Source organism: Patella vulgata, chromosome 3 (genome assembly GCF_932274485.2).
Source record: "Patella vulgata chromosome 3, xgPatVulg1.2, whole genome shotgun sequence".
Classification (NCBI taxonomy): Eukaryota; Metazoa; Mollusca; class Gastropoda; family Patellidae; genus Patella; species Patella vulgata.
Window position 1 is genome coordinate 36274113 of NC_065881.2, and position 22013 is coordinate 36296125.

Consider the following 22013-nt stretch of genomic DNA (forward strand, 5'->3'; position numbering starts at 1 on the left):
GGGTGGGGTGGGTATTCAATGCCAAAATACGGTTCTTAGTACGAAATTCCAGATATGGTGTTATATATCACCGAAAAGCCTGTTTAATGCTCTCTTCAAATATGTAAATAATTTTCTTGCACATTCATATTTACTTACCTTAAAAAACGGTCAAATTTGGGTGGTACTAAACTCTATTGCTATGATTATGGAGGGGGGAGGGGTCAATGTAAAAATACCGGTCTTAATACGAAATTCCAGTCATGGTGTTATATATCACTGAAAAGCTTGTTCGTTGCTCTCTTTAAATATGTAAATAAATTTCTGGCACATTCATATTTACTTATCTTAAAAAACGATCAAAATTGGGTGGTGCAAACTCTATTAAATGACGAGGGTAGGGGTATTTAAAGTAAAAATACGGGTATTAATGCGAAATTACAGCAATCGTGGTATGCATCACTTTAAAGTACGTTCCTTGATCTTTTCAAATACCGGGTATGTAAATAATTTTACGCTTATTTTATACATACCTTGAAAAAAGATTAAAGTTGGAGGTGGGGGGGGGGTATTTGAAGTAAAAATGCGGGACTTAATCCAAAATAATTATATCTATACTGAAAATTAAAGTTAATTTTCTCTTTTGTTCATCCCTAATTTTTTCTTTAGGCACAATGCATGTTTACTTCTTTTTTTTTTTAATTGATCAAAGTTAATTAGCCTGCACTAACTGAATACGAGTGGTGGGGTGGGGCGATTGTTTATTTTCTGGCACATTCATAATAACACACTTTAGAAGAGATAAAACCCTTTTTATTCAGAGCAAAAAATTTGTCGCCATCAGACAATAACCTAATTACTAAAAATAGACTACTTTCAATTTATTTTATTCATCGAAGGCTCGGATTAGCCCATACGGAGCACGTGATTTCACTGAAGTCTTGGTCATCCAGCGAATTCCTTATTGTATGCTGATTTGATTGTCCCTTATTGTAGGGTGAGTGGTCTTATTGTATGGTAGCTTATTGTATGCCAGCTTGATCTCGGCTCATTTACCGGTACCTGCATTTTGTCAACATTAAAAAAGAATGGAAACTAAGAACGAACACATTACAGAAGATGAAGAAGAAAAGCGACATTTTATTCGGGTTCTTAATAGTTTTAGAGGTTATAGGTAAAGACTAAAGACTGAAATATAATAACTTATTAAATAAGGACGAAATTACGACATCTAAAGTATTAGTAATGGTTCCTCTAGTCTCTACTGATGTAGGGTTACAAGATTAATCATATTGAAGAAGCTGCGACATTTATTATTCTGAGCAGACTAAAGCCAAATTGAGCCCGAAGTGCACTGCGGGCGCGACAAAATGGGCGGGCAATGGGCGCAATACAAAACTTATTCGGGCAATCTAACTCTTATTAGTCTTAAGGGGGTTTGGGGGCATTCTTGGATTTGTGACCAGTATTCAAATTAACACTGATTGTCAGGTTGATAGTGCTCCTATGGTAAAAAAATTTTAATATAGATGTCAAAAATTTGACAATCCTACAATTTGAAATTTGGTAAATAAATTCAATTTTAATTGCTAAATAATAAGAGGAATTATGGATGAAATACAATAAAAATCATATTATTGTCTACAAGATAACAATTGGTTATTAAAGGGCTCCCTATTTTAGTCATTCGTTTTCGTTTGGTATGGCATGCGTATTTCACATAAATTTTTATACGCCCACATTGAAATATGGTCCTATATTGTCGTCGGTCCGGCATCCACGTAGACGCTCTACTAGAGGCTAAAGTTAATATCTGATTGACTTTAAATTTATACACAGTGTTGAAGGTCATGAGACTGCCAGAGTTATGGCCCTTGATCATTTTGAAAAATCTTGTGGAGGCTAAAGTTAATATCCGATTGACTTTAAATTTATGCTCAGTGTTAACAGTCATGAGACGAAGAAGCCTATTGATTTTCAGCTATTTCCGATAATTACTGCCAGAGTTATGGCCCTTGTTCACTTTGAAAAATCTTGTGACACTCTAGAGGCTAACGTTATTATCCGATTGACTTCAGATTGATACACAGAGTTTAAGGTCTTGAGACAAACAAGTATATTGATTTTCAATGAATCTTTTTGACTTGAACAGCTAAATCCATGATGTTAAAAGTTTCGTATACTAAACATTAGCATGGGGCAGAACTTTATAAAACCAAACAAATTCTAATGGTTTTCTGATAATTACTTAATGAGTTGTTTCATTACAGATAAGTAAAAATATGCGACAACTATTGTTGGCTGCCCGGATGATATAGCTGCTGTTAGCGTATGTTTCGTTGCCTGGCAACCTATCTTATACATTAATATTAATCACTAGTTTATGTGTTTGGTGTTATTATTTTCAATTGAAAAACACCTGATTTAAAAACCGGGACATATAGGCATGTGAGAGGCATCGGGACTGGACGACAAAAAGGTCCCCAAAAAACGGGACTGTCCCGGTAAAAACGGGACGTATAGTAACCTTATACTGATATCTTCCGTCTTACTCTAGCCACAGTAGTGGTGTCCTAAGGTAGAGTTGGGCGATAATTCGATATTACCGAAAACACCGGTTTGGATCTCAAAACGGACGATACGATGTAGGAAAAATCCGAAACCGGTATATCACCATGATAAAACCGTTTATGATATCGCCGATATTACGCACTTAATACCGAAATATCGAGTCTGAACTCAACTTTCGCTTTCAATCATACGTGTACATCGAAGGATTTCCGCTTTGCGTTGTCGGGATTATAAGGACTTATTTAGAATCACTATATTACTTTAGCGAGCTATTCAAGACGATTTATGCCGCATCGTCACCATAACAACGGTAGCACACGCTCATTTCAGTCGGTGTGTAAAACTAAAGTAGTAACCAGTGAACACGTTTTTTATAATATTAAATCAATTTAACATTTTGTAAGATGAACACCGGTAAGCCTACATCTGAATTAAGATTAAGAACAGGTCTAGACCTAGACATAGAGTCAGAGGACAACCTGGTTCCGCCAAAAAAAAAATCTGACGAGTGATATTTGACTATTTTTTGGGTACAAAACCGATAAATCTCAAGTTGATCACATTTGTCGATTCTGCAGGAAGCCAGTTGCAGCAAAGGGTGGCAATACAACAAATTTATTTCTACATTTGAAAAACAAACATCCAGCTGAATACGCCAAATCTAAAGAAGAAGTGGGCCTGTTGTACCCTCCATCACCAAAATTGGTTAGGTCAAGATCAAAATCTACAACCCCAAGTCCAACTTCAGCTAGTTTATTAAGCTCAACAACCAAATTACAGGCAACCAATCAGAATCAGACAACAATTTTGGACACCTGCAAATATAACAAAAACAGTAAACGATGGCAATCGCTTACTGAATCAGTTACGAGATTTATAGTAAAGGGTATGCTTCCAATCTATACTCAGCCAAATTAAAAACTTGACACTCGGGATTTTTGGGACTAGATTTGTAATATTTGGTTTAAGGCAACTATTTTAGTGTTATGTTGTGCACAGACGACCTTGACATCAACAGAAAGCAAGAATACGTCTCGCTGAAAGTCCTTGACATTGATAACGTTCGTGATGTCACAGTACCCCCCAAAATGAAATTCACAGACTTGGAAAACAATCGGAATAAAGTGTTTAGTAACGGTTGTGGCCTTCTCTAGCGTCTCGTACTGCCACACAACGTCTTCTCATGGATCTCAGAACATTAGTAAACACTACCCGAGGAAGACGTCGCCACTGCTCAGCCAGAGCATGTTGAAGGTCCTGCAACGTCTGGTGGATTCACTTGCTGACGAACACGTCGACCCAGTTCGTCCCAGATGTGTTCAATAGGATTAAGGTCGGGGCTAAGCGACGGCCAATCCAGAACTTGGACACCGGCATATCTTAAAAAAATTCTGGGTAGCAATTGCTATATGGGGTCGAGCATTGTCTTGTTGAAACGTTAGTCCAGGCCCATGTCTCTGCATAAACGGAAGAAGAACAGGAAGTTTTAAAAGACATCCAGGATTTTCAGTACTTTTCTTAGGGTGACCCATGTACTCTCAGAAATACAGTCCACCGCTGATAGTTCGAGACTACCACTGAAGCGTGCACATTCGCTGTGCCGATACTGACAGTATGATACTATAAATAGCCATGGCACGTGCAATTCTCTACAAATCTATCAACTATTACAGCCGTAAAAAATTTATTGTTGACGATTTTGAATAGCAGTTAAATTAAGCTTCTTGGTTATTACAGCAGATTTAGAAATTACGTTCGTTTCATTTTTTAAATCGCTTTATCATTAACTGTACCGTTAAGAGCGGCATCTTTTGGTTTAGTACAAATAATATCTCTGAATCACTCGGGTTAGGCAGGAACATGATACTAGCAGTAGTTTCATTTTACTTTTACAAGCTTCTTAAAACGATTGTTGGGCTACCTAACGTGCTTATTTCTAAATTCAATTTCTTGTTCTAGCTTTCTGTTACGTTTCGTAAAAAAAGTAGTCTTGATTATCCCGACCTGTCAATCAGACGTAGAATGGTCGATAGACTGGTTAAGCGAGACTAATTTCAAAACAAGGGCACGTAACCTATCTTTTACTCAAAAGTATCTGGATGTTATGGACGACTCTTGGAACCAGTTTTCAGTCTATTATTTATACATGATTAATGGTCATAGCTTATTAAGTACAACATGATCGTTTATTTAGTGACTATAATTGTGTGAAACTGATTTGAGGCTTGGCATATATATAAATATTGTGGCGTAATTGTCGAAATATATGGAGATATTTATTTATGGTGGGTCACCCTACTTTTCTGCAACCACGGATCTCTGGTCCAGTTCTCAAATGGAACCGTTCATGTCTTTTACTCTACATTACATTGATAAATTATGGAACTTACAAACAAGGCATCTTCTAACAATGTTTTTCCCTGCAGATCATACTGGCGAAAATTTATCAAGTGGATTGAAAGATACATTAGATGACTGGGGTCTTGAGGAAGACTTTCTTGTTTGTTTAACAACTGACAATGGTTCAAACATTATTAAAGCTACTGAATTGAACTCCTGGACCCGTCTTCAATGTTTTGGACACCGCCTCCATTTAGCTATTAATAATGGCTTGAAAGATAATAGAATTGAAAGAGCAGTGGCAGTATGTAAGAAAGTGGTGTCTGCTTTTTCGTTTAGCTGGAAATTGCAGCTAAGCTGTTCAAATTGCAGAATCAGCTACTTTTTCTAACACACTCTTTAAAAATTGCTTGTGACACAAGATGGGGCTCCATGTACAAAATGATTTCAAGATATATAGAACAAGAAAAGGCTGTAACTGCAGTACTTTCAGCAGATCGAAAAAGTTCTAGTCTAATACCAAAGTGGCAGGATATTGAAATTTTAGAGAGTGTTGTGAAAGCATTGGAACCAGTTGCAGAATTTACTGATGTCCTAGGCAGCGAAGAGTATGTTAGCATATCCCAGTTCTGCATATGCTAAATAATACCACACTGATTGAAAAGCCTGGTGATAGCCAACTCACTACAGATACTAAAACCCAAATTTTGAAATATATATCTGAATGAAAAATATTCAGATGCTACTTCACGAATGTTACTTAATATTGCCACATTTGTCGATCCACGCTTCAAAGTCAAATATTTAAAGGATGGAGAGGATGCTTCTGTCCATACCAAATTAAAAGAACAAATTGTGCTTACAAGTGAATATAGTGAGCTTCATTTTAATCTAGTTGTTCCTAACCATGACCTATCTGAACCAAGCTCCAACAAAAAGTTTAAATTGGCAAAACTTTTAAGACAACATGAAGACAGTGGAGTAAATGATTCTAATAGTAGTTTCAACTTGTCAGAAGACCAGTTAATAGATAGAGAAATAAATCACTACCTCTCACTTCCCCATTTAGAGTATGAATCGGATCCATTGCTTTGGTGGAAGCAGACTGCAATCCAGTTCCCCAAGATAGCCAATGTAGCTAGAAAATTCTTGTGTGTTCCAGCAACAAGTTGTGCATCAGAAAGGCTCTTTAGCACAAGTGGCAACATAGTCACTTGTAAGGGAACCCGACTTAACAAAGGGCAATTCTATGTCTACTTGTAAATACAATGCTTGCTGAATTTGGCAATTCAAACACTATTTTTAACAGGGCATGGAATAAATAATATTCTCTATGTTAATAAATACTTTTATTATATAACAGACATATATACATGTATATTAAGAATGAAACGATCCTTTTTAGTTTTTATTTAGTTAAGGTAAAATATCGCGATATGTGTAGGTATCGTGATATAATTTTTAAAATATCGTGATGTGAAAAATTTTCACATCGCCCAACTCTATCCTAAGGCCTTCCTTTGAGCAAGTTTTGTAGTCATTTGACTACAAAAAAGTTACTGGCCTATAACTTCCTTAATTTCCAAACTGTACTGTACATACCTGACATATAATAATAAACAAATTCCCATAATTATATGATTTGATTAAACCCAACTGCTATACAAAATTTATGTTCATTTTAAAATGGCCGCCAAACCAGAATTATGTATGTCACTCGAAAATAGAGTAAAAAAATGTTTGGTAAGATAAGATTATGATTTCAGTGTTCCACTCTTCACTATTTGTAACATAATTGCTTATATCCATGCAAATTGTGGTGATATGTGTTGAAAATTTTGCAATTGAACATAATTTTACTTGCTCAAACAAAGCCTCGAATAGTGTATCAATTTCAGCCGTAGATGAGAATTATCACGGCTGTAAATTGCAGAAATACTTTACTATGCGTAAGCGTGGTTGGGTAGGCCGATTGTCAAATTTGTCCACTTTACATTATAAGATAAGATTATTTGGTCAAGTTGCGAGGTTTTGTTCTCAAGATGGTATGTGACAAGGATTAGGGTCGCCTGCCCAACTATGTGTTAGTTAGTGTCCAGTGGAAATTAAACTTCTCTAAACTAGGGGACATATGGTGGGTAAGATGCTGGCTCACAAGTCTGGAGGTCGCGTGTTAGATCCCTGTATTGGCGAAGAAAGTACATTGTGATTTTCCAATGTGGTTTCCCCTCGCCAGTGGTGCCGGGCGGAGGGCCTGATAAGGACATCTATCTAGTCGTTCAGATGGTATGAAAAACCCATTGACGTGCACATAAAAGATCCCTTGGCAGTTGGAATTCGATAGAAGAGTAGGCCATAGTGCCACTGCCGGGCAAAATTTCCCTCATAGCACACTGTATGACATATACCCGTCTTCATTAGCCCAGTCGGAGCAGAACAGTAGAAGGACATTAAACCCCATTTCAATTCATTTCTCTAGACTAAGCCTTAACTTCTGAAAAAAAAATTTGAATTTCTCCAAAACTGAGTAGGCCCAAATGAAGGTTTACAACTAAAAATTTGTTATCTGAACGGTTGTTTAAAATCAGTTTTACAGTAAAATATTTCTACATAATTTTAGTCTTATATTTGTCTGAATGAATGTTACTGCTAAAAAGAATATACAGTACCATAGGTCTACCTGGTTGTACTTGTTTCGAATTGATGTTATTGTTATATCATTTAGTTATGATTTTTTTTCTCTTTTGTGATAGAAACAACTCATATAAAAGAGTAAAACAGGCAGAGAAATATTACGAAGCTTTACCAGAGCGTCACAAGGCAATGATACCATATTTTAAAGATCATTTAGAAACAGTTAAAACATGTGTTGATCATAATGCTGAAGTTGTGAACATGCTGATTAAAGATGCTGATGTCATGTTTGAAAATCAAAGTAAACTCATAGAAGTTAGTTTTTCATAACTGCTTGTGTAGGTAGAAAAGCTATAAAAATAGTTTATTACCTGAACAACCTGATTATGTTACATTTTTTGTCCCCCGCCTTTCAAAGAAATGGGTTTGTCCGTCTGTCTGTCCGTCACACTTTTTGGGACACAATAACTCTTTCTAATTGAGCTAGAATGTTCAAACTTGATGTAGGTGTTTATTAGGTCAATGCCTTGATGGAGTTCGAAGATGAGCATTTTCTGCTTAGGGTAAGCAGAGATAAGCAATTTGATTGGTTGATGCTTTGGGACACGATAACTTTAGTTCTAATCAAGTGAGAGTGCTGAAACTTGGTGTATAGTTTCATTACATCAATACCTTGACTAAGTTCGATAATGAGCATTTTCTGCTCAGGGTAAGCAGAGCGATAAGCAATTTGATTGACCAAGACTTTGGAACACAATAACTCTTCTTCTAATTGAACTAGAATGTTCAAACTTGATGTAGGTGTTTATTAGGTCAATGCCTTGATGGAGTTCGAAGATGAGAATTTTCTGGTTAGGGTAAGAAGAGATAAGCAATTTGATTGGTTGGTGTTTTGGGATACGATAACTTTAGTTCTAATTAAGTGAGAGTGATGGAACTTGGTGTATAGTTTCATTACATAAATACCCTAAGTTTGATGATGAGCATTTTCTGCTCAGGGTGAGCAGAGCGATAAGCAATTTGATTGGTCGAGACTTTGGAACACAATAACTCTCATTCTAATTAAGGTAGAATGCTCAAACTTGGTGTAGGCATTCATTAGGTGAATGCCTTGATGGAGTTCGATGATGAACATTGTCTGCTTACGGTAAGCAGAGATAAGCAATCTGATTGGTTGTTGCTTTGGGACACGATAACTTTGGTTATAATGAAATAAGAGCGATGAAACTCTGATTATAGATTCATTATATCATTAGCTTGACTAAGTTCGATGGTGAGAATTTTCTTCTCAGGCTAAGGAGCAATAAGCAATTTGATTGGTCAAGACTTTGGAACATAACAACTCTGCTTTTAATTGAGGTAGAATGTTTAAACTTGATGTAAATGTTCATTAGGTGAATGTCTTGACTCAGTTTAATGATTATGACAAAATTATTATTCAGGCTGGAGGGAATGACTATCAGAGCTACGGTCCTTTTCTGATATTATGTATGACCTGAAAAGAACAGTGGACACTATTAAAAAGAAAAGGCCAATTGCACATCTTTTCATCTGTGAGGCTACACCAAGACATGACATGGCAGGACAAAATATTGATCATAACATTCAATTTTATAACGATCTCCTTTGTGAGTTTTGTGTTCAAAAGGCAGTAACCCTAATTCAATAAAATCTGATTACAGACTTATTTGGGAAGACAATATTCGCCTGTCTGACAGAGGTACATGTACATCTTCACTACTACATATTTATGAAGAATATGTAGACATTATCAAGGAAAGACGCGACATTAACAATAGTTCCATTAAACCCTGTTTCTTTTGTGATATTTCGGGTCATACAAAAGACACGTGTAAAATTCGTACCAAGGTTGCTGGTGTAATATTGAGGGCCATAAAGTGAATAGTTGTTAAGCATTTCATCGACAATATTGTACAGATAGGTACTAGGATAAAGGCAATGTTTTTGAAGCCGAAAAAAACAAGTATGATTCTGAGTTATAATAATTTTATGCAATATATGACTAACACCACTAATATTTTTGATTATTCTATTGAACCATTGATTGATACATGTAACTTCTGCTGTTTGACTAATTAATGTTACTCTTTCAAGTAATAGCACTACTTAAATGATACTGAAACTTCCTTTAATAATCCTGTTAGTACTGATAATAATAGTCTGATTTTTGAAGATCACACCAATTAATGATCCAACAATGCACGAAGGCGACCTCAGCAGTCAGTTTATTGACTCTCATGTAGCCCTCGTATCGATTCATTACAATCCATCGATGATCACTCTGTTTCCACATTATTTTCAAGCAAATGTAAAGGTTTTAAAATATAAATAGACTTTTTGGTAAAATTAATGAAGTAAAGAATTTTATTTTGCAAGATAATGAAAATTTAAATGTCATGGGCTTCTCTGAAACATTTTTACATTCTAAAATTGACGATAGATTTATTAATATCTTTGGTTATGATCTGATCAGGAAAGATCGATTGAGCAAAAGTGGCGGAGGCCTTATCTTATATGTAAATTCAGACCTAAAATATTCAAGAAAACTTGATATGAACATCAAAATATCGAATCCATCTGGATTGTACTCCATCCAGAATATGGAAAATCATTTTTATACGCCCACATTCATCTGTACGAAAAATCGCGTTTTTAGCTTGTGGTCCCTCTAGAGGTCACAATTTTCTTCTGATTTCGATGGAACTTGAAATGTAAGTTTATATCCCAAAGATCTCGGTTCCTTTCGATATTCGTGCATATTGAATTGTAACTTCCTGAATTATGGCCCCTGATTGTACGAAAAATTGCGTTTTTAGCTTGCGGATTCTCTAGAGGTCACAATTTTTGTCTGATTTTAAAAACCGTTTAAATACATCACCATTCCACCATAATGAAGAATAAACCGTATTTCGGGAAATCAAAATGAAACTGCCCGACAAAATGGCCGCTCTTTGTATGCAAATTGTGTAGAAGTGTGTAACAAAGGATGTGGACCCACTAAAGGTCACAATTTTTATCCGATTTTGATGAAACTTAAAACATATCTTTATATCCCAAAGATCTCAGTCCCTTTTGATATTTGCACATTTCAGGCCATAACTTTCTGGATTTTTGCCCCTGATTATACAAAAAATCGTGTTTGTTTTTTAGCTTGTTCTCTATCCATCTGTTGCAAAATGTGGGCGTATCCTGCCTGGCAGCCGCTGGTTATAAATGATCTCTAAATCAATATTGAATCAAGTCATATAGATTTGTTTGCTGATGACAGTACCCTGCATTGTTCACACAAAGATATTTTATCCATCGTCGATAATCTCCAAAATAATCTCTATTTGGTTGCTAAATGGTGTGAAAACAATGGGATGGTAATCAATCCTTCGAAAACAAAATCAATGCTGATTTCATCAAAACAAAAGAAATCAGAAAACCCTAACTTTATCACTTCATGGTGAGAAAATTGAGACGGTTACTACTACCGTAAAATTACTTGGAATTCAAATTGACGAAGACCTTAATTGGGAAGCACAGATAGCACATATGTCTAAAGAACTTGCATCAAAAGTATTTCTCCTAAATAAGATAAAAGATCATTTACCTTACAAGACAAGAATTTTGTTTTATAATATTTACAATTATATTACCAATATTTGACTATTGCTCTATTATTTGGTGGAATGCTACCAAAAGTAGATTAGACATTCTTTTAAAATTACAAAAGAGGGCAGCAAGAATTATTCTTTGAAGCCCCGTCCACCTCTTTATTTTCTAAACTCGGTTGGCTTACCCTTACACAGAGGATTCTTTATAATAAAATTGTCTTATCATTCAAAATTATTACATTTAATACTCCACTTTATCTAAACTCCTATTTTATTGAAAAATCTCTTGTTTCCAAAACTGATATCTTGCTTCATTCACAGGCCAGTAAATCTCTTTTTCCTTCAAAAATGCAAAATGGAATCCATGAACATACTTTTCATTATTCTGCATATCTTTTATGGAACAATCTGCCTTTTGGTATAAAGACGTGTAAAAATGTTGAAAATTTTAAGATTAAACTGAGAACTGATGACATACTTATTATTTTTCGTATATATTTAACTTGCAACAGCATTCTATCTTATTTTGTGTGTAATTATAGTGTTCTTCCTATATTTTACTTGTAAAATATATATGTTTTGTAGTTTAGGAGTGACTAGCCCAACTTCTCACTTTAAAATGTTATTGCATTTCAAATGATTTTGAATTTATCCTGATATTACTTGTATATATGTCTTTGTAGCTTCGAAGGGACTTATGGAAGATTAGTTTTTTTGCAAACTAAATAAGTTGCCTCGTTAAATAAAGTTTTTATCATTATTATTATTATTATTATTAACATTTTCGAGCTGAAGCTAAGCAAAGCTAAGCATTGGTTGATGCTTTGGGACAAGATAACTTTGATTCTATCTGATAGAGAGTGATGAAACTTAGTGTATAGTTGATAACCAGTTTGATTGCTCGATACTTTTGAAAAAATAAATGTGCGATTAATTAATATGGGTCATCTATTTATTTTGGGATTTCGGCGAGGGGACATCAGCCTCACTGTTAGCTTGTTTTATTTAATTTATGCAGAAAAGAGATGAATAGTTATTGATTGACAGTAAAATATACTCTTCAAAAAAATTAGGGGATATTCAGAAACAATACAAAACTTAGGAAATGCACTGCTGTTTTTATTAGAGGTAACCAGTGTATGTTAATAACAGGCCAATTGTCTACACATGAACATAAACAGTTCATATGAGCGGCTTATCTGATGGCCCCGTTTCACTCGCAAAGAGATACACTGTCAAAAGTAAAAATGGACGTTTTTGATTTTTGTCTTAATAATGAGTAATTGCTCCACCAATCCTCAGACATTCAGCAATTCATCGTGGCATGCTTCTAATCAACCGTCCAATCACGATTTAGGGCAATCTGACCTACTCCTCCCGGTCAAATTAAATGAAATGAAATGAAATGGGGTTTATCGTCCTACTGTTCTGCTCCTATACTGGGCTAATGAAGACGGGCATACGCCATGATACAGTGTACTATAAGAGACTATCGCCTACTCTTACATCGAATTCCAACTGCCAAGGGATCTTTTACGTGCATTCCAATGTATACACGGGACCTCGGTTTTTTGTCTCATCCGAAGGAATAGACAGCTGTCCTTGTCAGGCCCTCCGTCCTGCATCACTAACAAGGGGGAACCCGATCAAATTAAATGTAACACACTAAAGCAAAGATACGCTAAACAGTAAATCTTATGCAAGAATCGATAGGAAAGCAAACATTGATAGATAAAACAGCAAGCAGCAGTTTTCATCAACCCTTCCTTGAAGTGTCAAATTTGACAATGAACCCCTCCCACATGTATGGCGCTATTGCATGTAGCATGTGTTGCTCAGTGGTTCTTTTGGGGCAATAAGTTTTTCACCTGTGAACATATTCTCAAAGCATGTCAAGTGTCCATGACTATTTATCATATCACAATATCCCCTATTTTTTTTGAAGAGTATATGTCAGTTTGCCAAGAACTTCATAATGATAGCAGTAGCACCAACTCTATCAGGAATTTATCTTTAAAGTCACATTTTACAAGCAGTTACACTTAACACCTCTATAATGTTAATTTTGGAGGTACAGTGTTGCCTTACATGCATGTAGTCTCATTTACCCACGGCAGGCTTGAACCACTCCATTTATGTACCACATTGGGCCTGGTCACCGTATTATCAACACGTCATTAATTGATGTATAATAGTGGCCTAGAATAGCATAAGACAAAATCACAATGACCAATAGAGAATTGTTATAACATGAGGGACTAAGAACTGGTTACCAGTCTCTATTTTATTATAATATCATGAAAATGGCCACTGGATGCTGGTGACCATGGTATCGAAAGGGTTAAAGAAAAAAAAAATTGCACTTATTGTCTTGTCATTGTCTCCTTTATTTGTAGGTTTTTAAGGGAAATATCTGTAGTAGCAATAAGTTATTCTTAGAATTAAAAATGAGTTTATTGTTACAGAATGATACTTTGAAAAACACAATACCAAGTTTACAAGATATGTCTAAAGTCAAGACAACTTTACGACAGTTTGTAAGAGACTGGAGTGTTGAAGGACAAGAAGAAAGAAATGCCTGTTATAATCCTGTTATACAAGCTATTGAAAAATATTTCCCTGCAAGTGAATGGTACAGTAACCTTTCAGGGCTAGAAATTCGTCATTTTTTGCGAGAATCTAAGAGGATTCTCATATATGAAATCTGTGCAAATCTTCCGAATGTTAATTAATAATACTGTCTAAAAAACAAAATTGTGTTTATTGTGTTAATCTAAAACACCAAAATATAACAACAATGATAAAAAAAAACCCAATCAGATGGAGTTTTTGGTAAACACTTAAATTGTGTCAAAAGTAATATCCAGAAAATGCCGTAGTCAAAGTAAGCTGATACAGCACCATGGCATTTCTTTATAGCACAATTTGTAGTCTTTTTTCCATCACGTAACTAGTCAAGTAACTTGCAAAAGTTTTTATTCATTCGTCGATGATAGACAAACAGCACAATGATCACGTGACAACCATGACTGGAATTGCTATAAAATAAAATTCTGTACAATATGATATAGCCTTCAATAATATTTTTAAAATTAAGCCTCTGTTAGCATGTATATAAATAAAAAATCATAACGGTAAACGCTAACGGTAAACGCTATTTAGAACTGGTTTATTGACCTAATTCCAACCGATATGTCATGTGTCATTGAAATTCGGCATTCGAGATTCTGTTGGGAAAATATCCACTGTTTCTCTCTCTGTGTATTCGGTGTTCTATCAAGGGACTATATATTCAATGAAGATTTAAATTTACCTAACAACTGGTCAGTGAATCCATCAATGTATGATCCAGTTATTATTTTAATATCTACATGTACCTGGAATTCATACGGACGGAGCGTGGAAGATGCACGATTCGCAAACCATGCCGAGTTACTGAACCTATTATGAATTATCAGCAAGCTTGTTTTGTTTTTTTACCGGATTATCAAAATCACCGTTAAATGTGCTAATTACTCGGATTATGAACCACATATGGACGATTCTCACTGTTGTTGTAGCCGACACTTCTTTATTAACAAGTAATAATTAATGCGTTGTAATATTAGCCAAAAGTAGATTGATTTATGATACCATGTGGTTGATTCATTGTTTTACCAATCGGCTACATTAAACATCAATCGGCTAAACCCCACAAAATAGAGCCGATTAAGAACACTGACCCTGGCTGACATTCAACAGTTAGACTCGACAACTCTCCGAGATTTTTTTTTTTAAGAAAATTTTTACGCAAATCCTTATAGATTCGCAGCGTAAGCTCTGCGAGAATCCTTGCGCAAATTAGATTCGAAGATTCGCGTGGATTTCTAGCCCTGCCTTTTTATACGCCCACATTTTCATGTGGATGTATATTGTCGTCGCCCCTGTCTGTCCGTCCACAGTGGTTTGTGGACACTTTACAGGTCACAATTTTTATCCGATTTCAACGAAACTTGAAATATAGCTTTATCTCCCTAAGATCTCGTTTCCTCTTGATATTGGCATATATCGGACCTTAACTTCATGGATTATGGCCCCTGATTGTTCGAAAAATCGCGTTTTTAGCTTGTGGACCCTATAGAGGTCATACTTTTTATCCGATTTGAAAAAAACATATCACCGTTACACTCTAAGGATGGCTGAGTTTGAATTTCGTGAAAATCGGACCAAAACTGACAGACAAAATAGCCGCCCCTCGTACTCAAGTAGCGTAAAAATATTGTATATCAATGTTGTGGACCCTCTAGAGGTCACAATTTTCTTCTGATTTTGATGCAACTTGAAATGTAAGGTTATAACCCAAAGATCTTGGTTCCTTTCGATATTCACGCATATCGGATAGTAACTTCCTGAATTATGGCCCCTGATTGTACAAAAAATTGTTTTTTTAGCTTGAGGTCCCTCTAGAGGTCACAATTATTATCCGATTTAAAAAGAACGTTCAAATATATCACTGTTATACTGTAATTTTGGTTGAGTTTGAAAATCTGACCAAAATTGCCGGACAAAATGGCCGCCCCTCATACACAATTAGTGTAAACATCTGGTATATCAAAGTTGTCAGCATTAACTAAGCATTGTTGTGTACATGTATATATTGTCCTGTCATATTTTCATTTTTTATCATAGCTTGATAATGACTAGAGAAGCCTAGTCGAAACGTCGCTCTGTAAAAGGCAGTAATTGTATTCCATAGAATTGTGACCTGTATACTCTAGTTCAATTACTAAATGCCATTGAAACAGTTTATATCAAAGTTGTGGACCCTCTAAAGGTCACAATTTTGATCTGATTTTGATGAAACTTGAAATGCATGTTTATGACCCAAGGATCTTGGTTCCTGTCGATATTCGGGCATATCGGATAGTAACTTCCTGAATTATGGCCCCTAATTGTATGAAAAATCATGTTTTAGCTTGTTTTCCCCCTAGAGGTCACAATTATTATCCGATTTAAAAAAAAACATATCACTGTTACACCGTAATGTTTATTGAGTTCGAATTTTGTGAAAATCGGGCCAAAACTGCTGGACAAAATGGCTGCCCCTTGTATGCAAATAGTGTAAATATATGGTATATCAAGGTAGTGGACCCTCTAGAGGTCATAATTTTCATCCGATTTTGATGAAACTTGAAATGCATGTTTATAGCCCAAAGATCTTGGTTCCTTTCGATATTCACGCATATCAATAATGACCCTTGATTGTACGAAAAATCGCGTTTTGAGCTTGTGGTCCCTATACAGGTCACAATTTTTATCTGATTTAAAAAAAACAGTGAATATATCACAGTTATACACTAATGATGGTTGAGTTAGAAATATAGTCTAAATATATGGTATATCAAGGTTGTGAAATGTGGTTGTACATGTATATTGTTGTCGCCCACGTCCGTCCGGCCGGCGTTCAGGCTAAAGTTAATATCCGATTGACTTTAGATTTTTACAGTGATTAAGGTCATGAGACGAAGAAGCCTATTGATTTTCAGCGATTTCCGATCATTACTGCCAGTGTTATGGCCCTTGATCACTTCAAAAAATCTTGTGGACGCTCTAGAGGCCAAAGTTAATATCCGATTGACTTTTAATTAATACACAGTGTTAAATGTCATGAGACGAAGATACCTATTGATTTTGAGCAATTTCAATTACTGCCAGAGTTATGGCCCTTGATCACTTTGAAAAATCTTGTGGACGCTCTAGAGGCTAAAGTGTATTATAAATGTTTCATTACTGAAAAGGTAAAAATATGCGACAACTCTTGTTGACTGCCCAGATGATTTAGCTGCTGTGGGCGTATTTTTCGTTGCCTGGCAACCTATCTTTATGACTTGAACAGCTAAATCCATGATATTAAAAGTTTCGTATACTAAATGTTAGCATGGGGCAGAACTTTATAAAATCCAATCAAATTATAATGGTTATCTGATAATTACTTTATAAGTTGTTACTCTTAATCAGATTTTTGTGTATTATAAATGTTTCATTACCAAAAAAAGGAAAAATATGCAACAACTCTCGTTGACTGCCTGGATGATTTAGCTGCTGTGGGCGTATGTTTCATTGCCTGGCAACCTATCTTGATCTAATTTGGATGAAACTTTAAAGATCATAAAGATCTTGGTTCCTTTTGATAATCACACATATCCAAACGTAACATCCTGTATTATGGCTCCTGATTGGTCGAAAAATCGCATTTTTGGCTTGTGGATTCTCTAGAGGTCACAATTTTTTTTTCTAATTTTAAAAACCGTTTAGATATATCACCATTTTACAATAATGAAGGTTGAATTTGAATTTTGGGAAAATTGAAATGAAACTGCCCGACAAAATGGCCACTCACCGTACAAAGGTTATGGACCCTCTAGAGGTCACAATTTTTATCCGATTTTGATAAAACTTAAAACATATCTTTATATTCCAAAAATATTAGTCCCTGTCGATATTTGTGCATTTCAGACCATAACTTTCTGGCTTATGGACCCTCATTGTACAAAAAATTGTTTTTATTTTTAACTTGTTCTTTATCCATCTCTTGTAAAGTGTGGGCGTATCCTGCATGGCATCCTCTGGTTTTACGAATAATTCCTTTAATGGTCATTGAAGAATAGAATAAAACAGGCCATTGTTTTAAGTCACATTTGGTGTAAAACTCGCAGACTGAAAATTAATTTTGGCTCCTGTCAATCCAAAAAATCACCTTTGACAGTAATTACCTTGTATTTGATAATCTGTATGTGGCTAAAACGGTTTTAGTAAAACCATAACAACGGATACATTCTTAATCTTAACATGTATATTTATATTATAGGCCCACATTTTCATGTGGATGATATTGTCGTCGCCCCTGTCCGTCCACAATTGTTTGTGAACACTCTAGAGGTCACAATTTTTATCCGATTTCAACAAAACTTGAAATATAGGTTTAACACCCTAAGATCTCGGTTCCTTTCGATGTTGTCATGTATCGGACTGTAACTGCATGGATTATGGCCCTTGGTTGTACGAAAAATCACGTTTTTAGCTTGTGAACACTGTAGAAGTCACAATTTTTATTCGATTTTGTTGAAACTTAATATGTAAGTTTATAACCGAAATGTCTCAGTTCCTTTCGATATTCGCGCATATCGGACCGCTACTTTCTGAATTATGGCCCCTGATTGTACGAAAAATCGCGTTTTTAGCTTGTGGACCCTATAGAGGTCATAATTTTTATCCGATTTAATAAACCGTTTTAGTATATCACCGTTACACCCTAAGGATGGCTGAATTCGAATTTCGTGAAAATCGGACCAAAACTGACTGACAAAATGGCCGCCCATTGTTCTCAAATAGCGTAAAAATATGGTATATCAAGGTTGTGGACCCTATAGAGGTCACAATTTTTATCCGATTTTGTTGAAACTTGAAATGTAAGTTTATAACCCAAAGATCTCAGTTCCTTTCGATATTCGTGCATGTCTGACCGTAACTTTCTGAATTATGGCCCCTGATTGTATGAAAAATCGTGTCTTTAGCTTGTGGACCCTATAGAGGTCATAATTTTTATCCGATTTTAGCTTGTGGACCCTATAGAGGTCATAATTTTTATCCGATTTAATAAACCGTTTTAGTATATCACCGTTACACCCTAAGGATGGCTGACTTCGAATTTCGTGAAAATCGGACCAAAACTGACTGACAAAATGGCCGCCCATTGTTCTGAAATAGCGTAAAAATATGGTATATCAAGGTTGTGGACCCTATAGAGGTCACAATTTTTATCCGATTTTGTTGAAACTTGAAATGTAAGTTTATAACCCAAAGATCTCAGTTCCTTTCGATATTCGTGCATGTCTGACCGTAACTTTCTGAATTATGGCCCCTGATTGTATGAAAAATCGTGTCTTTAGCTTGTGGACCCTATAGAGGTCATAATCTTTATCCGATTTAAAGAAACGTTTGAATATATCACCGTTATGCCCTAAGGATCGTTTTGACAGACAAAATGGCCACGTCTCGTAGTCAAATAGCATAAATTGTGGACTCTGTAGAGGTCACAATTTTAATCCGATTTTGATGAAACTTGAAATGCATGTTTATAACCGAAAGATCTTGGTTGCTTTCGATATTTGTGCATAATATATCACCGTTTTACCCTAAGGATGGTTGAGTTTGATTTTCTTGAAAATCGGCCCAAAACTGACAGACGAAATGGCCGCCCCTCGTTCTCAAATAGCGTAAAAATATGGTATATCAAGGTTGTGGACACTCTAGAGGTCACAATTTTCTTCTGATTTTGGTGGAACTTGAAATGTAAGTTTTTAACCCAAAGATCTTGGTTCCTTTCGATATTCATGCATATCGAATAGTAACTTCCTGAATTATGGCCCCTGATTGTACGAAAAATCACGTTTTTAGCTTGTGTACCCTATAGCGGTGATAATTCTTATCCGATTTAAAAAAACGTTTGAATATATCACCGTTATGCCCTGAGGATCGTTTTGACAGACAAAATGGCCACACCTCAAATAGCATACAAAATATGGTATATCAATGTAGTGGACTCTGTAGAGGTCACAATTTTAATCCGATTTTGATGAAACTTGAAATGCATGTTTATAACCGAAAGATTTTGGTTGTTTTCGATATTCGTGCATATCGGATCGTAACTTCCTGAATTATGGCCCCTGATTGTACGAAAAATCGTGTTTTTAGGTTGTGGTCCCTCTAGAGGTCATCACAATTATTAACCTATTTAAAAAAACTTTTGAATATATCACCGTTACACCATTATGATGGCTGAGTTCGAGTTTCGTGGAAATCGGACCAAAACTGCCAGACAAAATGGCCGCCTCTTGCACTCAAATAGTGTAAATATATGGTATATCAAGGTTGTGGATCCTCTAGAGGCCACAATTTTGATCCGATTTTGATGAAACTTGAAATACATATTTATAACCCAAAGATCTTGGTTCCTTTCGATATTCGTGCAGATTGGATCATAACTTCCTGAATTATGGCCCTTGATTGTACGAAAAATCACTTCTTTTTTTGAGCTTGTTCTCTGTCCATCTCTCATAAAATGTGGGCGTATCTTGCATGGCAACCGCTTGTTTTTTTTTTCTAGTGATCCATCAAAGATTAATATCTTAGTGCCTGGTTCTGGATTGGGCCGTCTGGCATACGATATTGCACAGAGAGGATATACCTGCCAAGGAAATGAATGGAGTCTTTTTATGTTAATTGCCTCAAATTTTATATTAAATAAGTAAGTAGACATTTAAATATTACATAGGAGAGACATTACTTATTAGTTGAATAGACAGGCAATACATACTAATGGGAAAGTAGGACATAAGTTAATAGTAACAAGTGAAACACGGATCTACTGCCTGTTCCAGGTGACACTACAACACGAAAATTGCTTGCCATTTTTATTTGCCCACATTTTCATGTGGACGTATATTGTCGCCCCTGTCCGTCCGGACGTCCGTCCTTCCACTGATTGTACGAAAAATCACGTTTTTAGCTTGTAGACCCTATAGAGGTCACAAATTTAAGCCTATTTTGATGGAACTTGAAATGTAAGTTTATAACCCAAAGATCTTGGTTCCTTTCAATATTCACGCATATCGGACAGTAACTTCCTGAATTATGGCCCCTGATTGTACAAAAAGTTGTCTTTTTAGCTTGTAGATCCTATAGAGGTCATAATTTTTATCCGATTTAAAAAAACGTTATAGTATATCACCGTTTCACCCTAAGGATGGTTGAGTTCGAATTTCGTGATAATCGACCCCAAACTGACAGGCAAAATGGCCTTCCCTTGTTCTCAAATAGCGTAAAAATAAGGTATATCAAGGTTGTGGACCCTCTAGAGGTCACAATTTTTATCCAATTTTGATGAAACTTGAAATGTAAGTTTATAATTCAAAGATCTTGGTTCCTTTCAATATTCGCGCATATCGGACTGTAACTTCCTGAATTATGGCCTCTGATTGTACGAAAAATCGCTTTTTGTTTAGCTTGTTCTCTATCCATCTCTTGCAAAATGTGGGCGTATCCTGCCTGGCAGCTGCTGGTTAATTAAAGCGGCTAAAACTTAGTTACATACCTGGAATTGCCTTCCCATTACTTTCTTACACTAGGGAAGCAATTTCAGATCAAGCTTGTTTGTTTACATCGCACTACTGAACATCAGCCATGTTTGACCTAGTTATCTGGAAGAGTCGATGTGGGAGGGAGGGTTGATTTGGCTCCAAGTCGTTTCGGCCAACTTGGTTGTATTGTAAGTTGTTTTGGCCCAGCAGTAAAATATAACTTTTTTTTTTATGGAATCCAAGACCACAGTTTGTCCAAATGACTTGAATATTTAATTGGCTCTGAGGGCTGTAGCATATTGATAATTGATGTTAACTACATACAGATTTTATCCTGAACTGCACGTGATGGAAATTTGGAAGGAGGCTATAGGCGTACACAATAATAACTCGGCCCATAATATTAGGTGTCACAACTTCCATTGCTCGCGTTGGAAGAAATTGTTTTTTCCTGATTTGTAACCCTTTTTATACGCCCACATTTTCATGTGAACAGTCTACAGGTCACAATTTTTATCCGATTTCAACGAAACTTGAAATATAGGTTTATCACCCTAAGATCTTGGTTCCTTTCGATATTGGCGTGTTTGGACTGTAACTTCATGGATTATGGCCCCTGATTGTACGAAAAATCATGTTTTTAGCTTGTGAACACTGTAGAGGTCACAATTTTTATCCGATTTGGTTTAAACTTGAAATGTATGCTTATAATCCAAAGATCTCGGTTCCTTTCGATATTCGCGCATATAGG

General features: G+C 35.7%; 1 protein-coding gene across 3 annotated transcripts in view; it reads left to right on the forward strand.

Moving 5' to 3' along the window:
- The first annotated feature begins 969 nt into the window (after positions 1–969).
- Positions 970–22013, forward strand: part of LOC126816714 (carnosine N-methyltransferase) — a 34803-nt gene continuing 13759 nt past the window's right edge. Inside the window, exons 1-4 of one of the 3 annotated variants that reach the window (XM_050543463.2) lie at positions 970–1153; positions 7644–7839; positions 13610–13776; positions 20290–20430. In XM_050543463.2, the coding sequence (XP_050399420.1) occupies positions 1068–1153; positions 7644–7839; positions 13610–13776; positions 20290–20430 (590 nt within the window). In that variant the 5' untranslated portion in view covers positions 970–1067. Of the gene's footprint in view, positions 1154–7643; positions 7863–13609; positions 13777–20289; positions 20431–22013 lie in introns of those variants that run through there. The other 2 variants (XM_050543464.2, XM_050543465.2) reach the window with 2 other exon arrangements.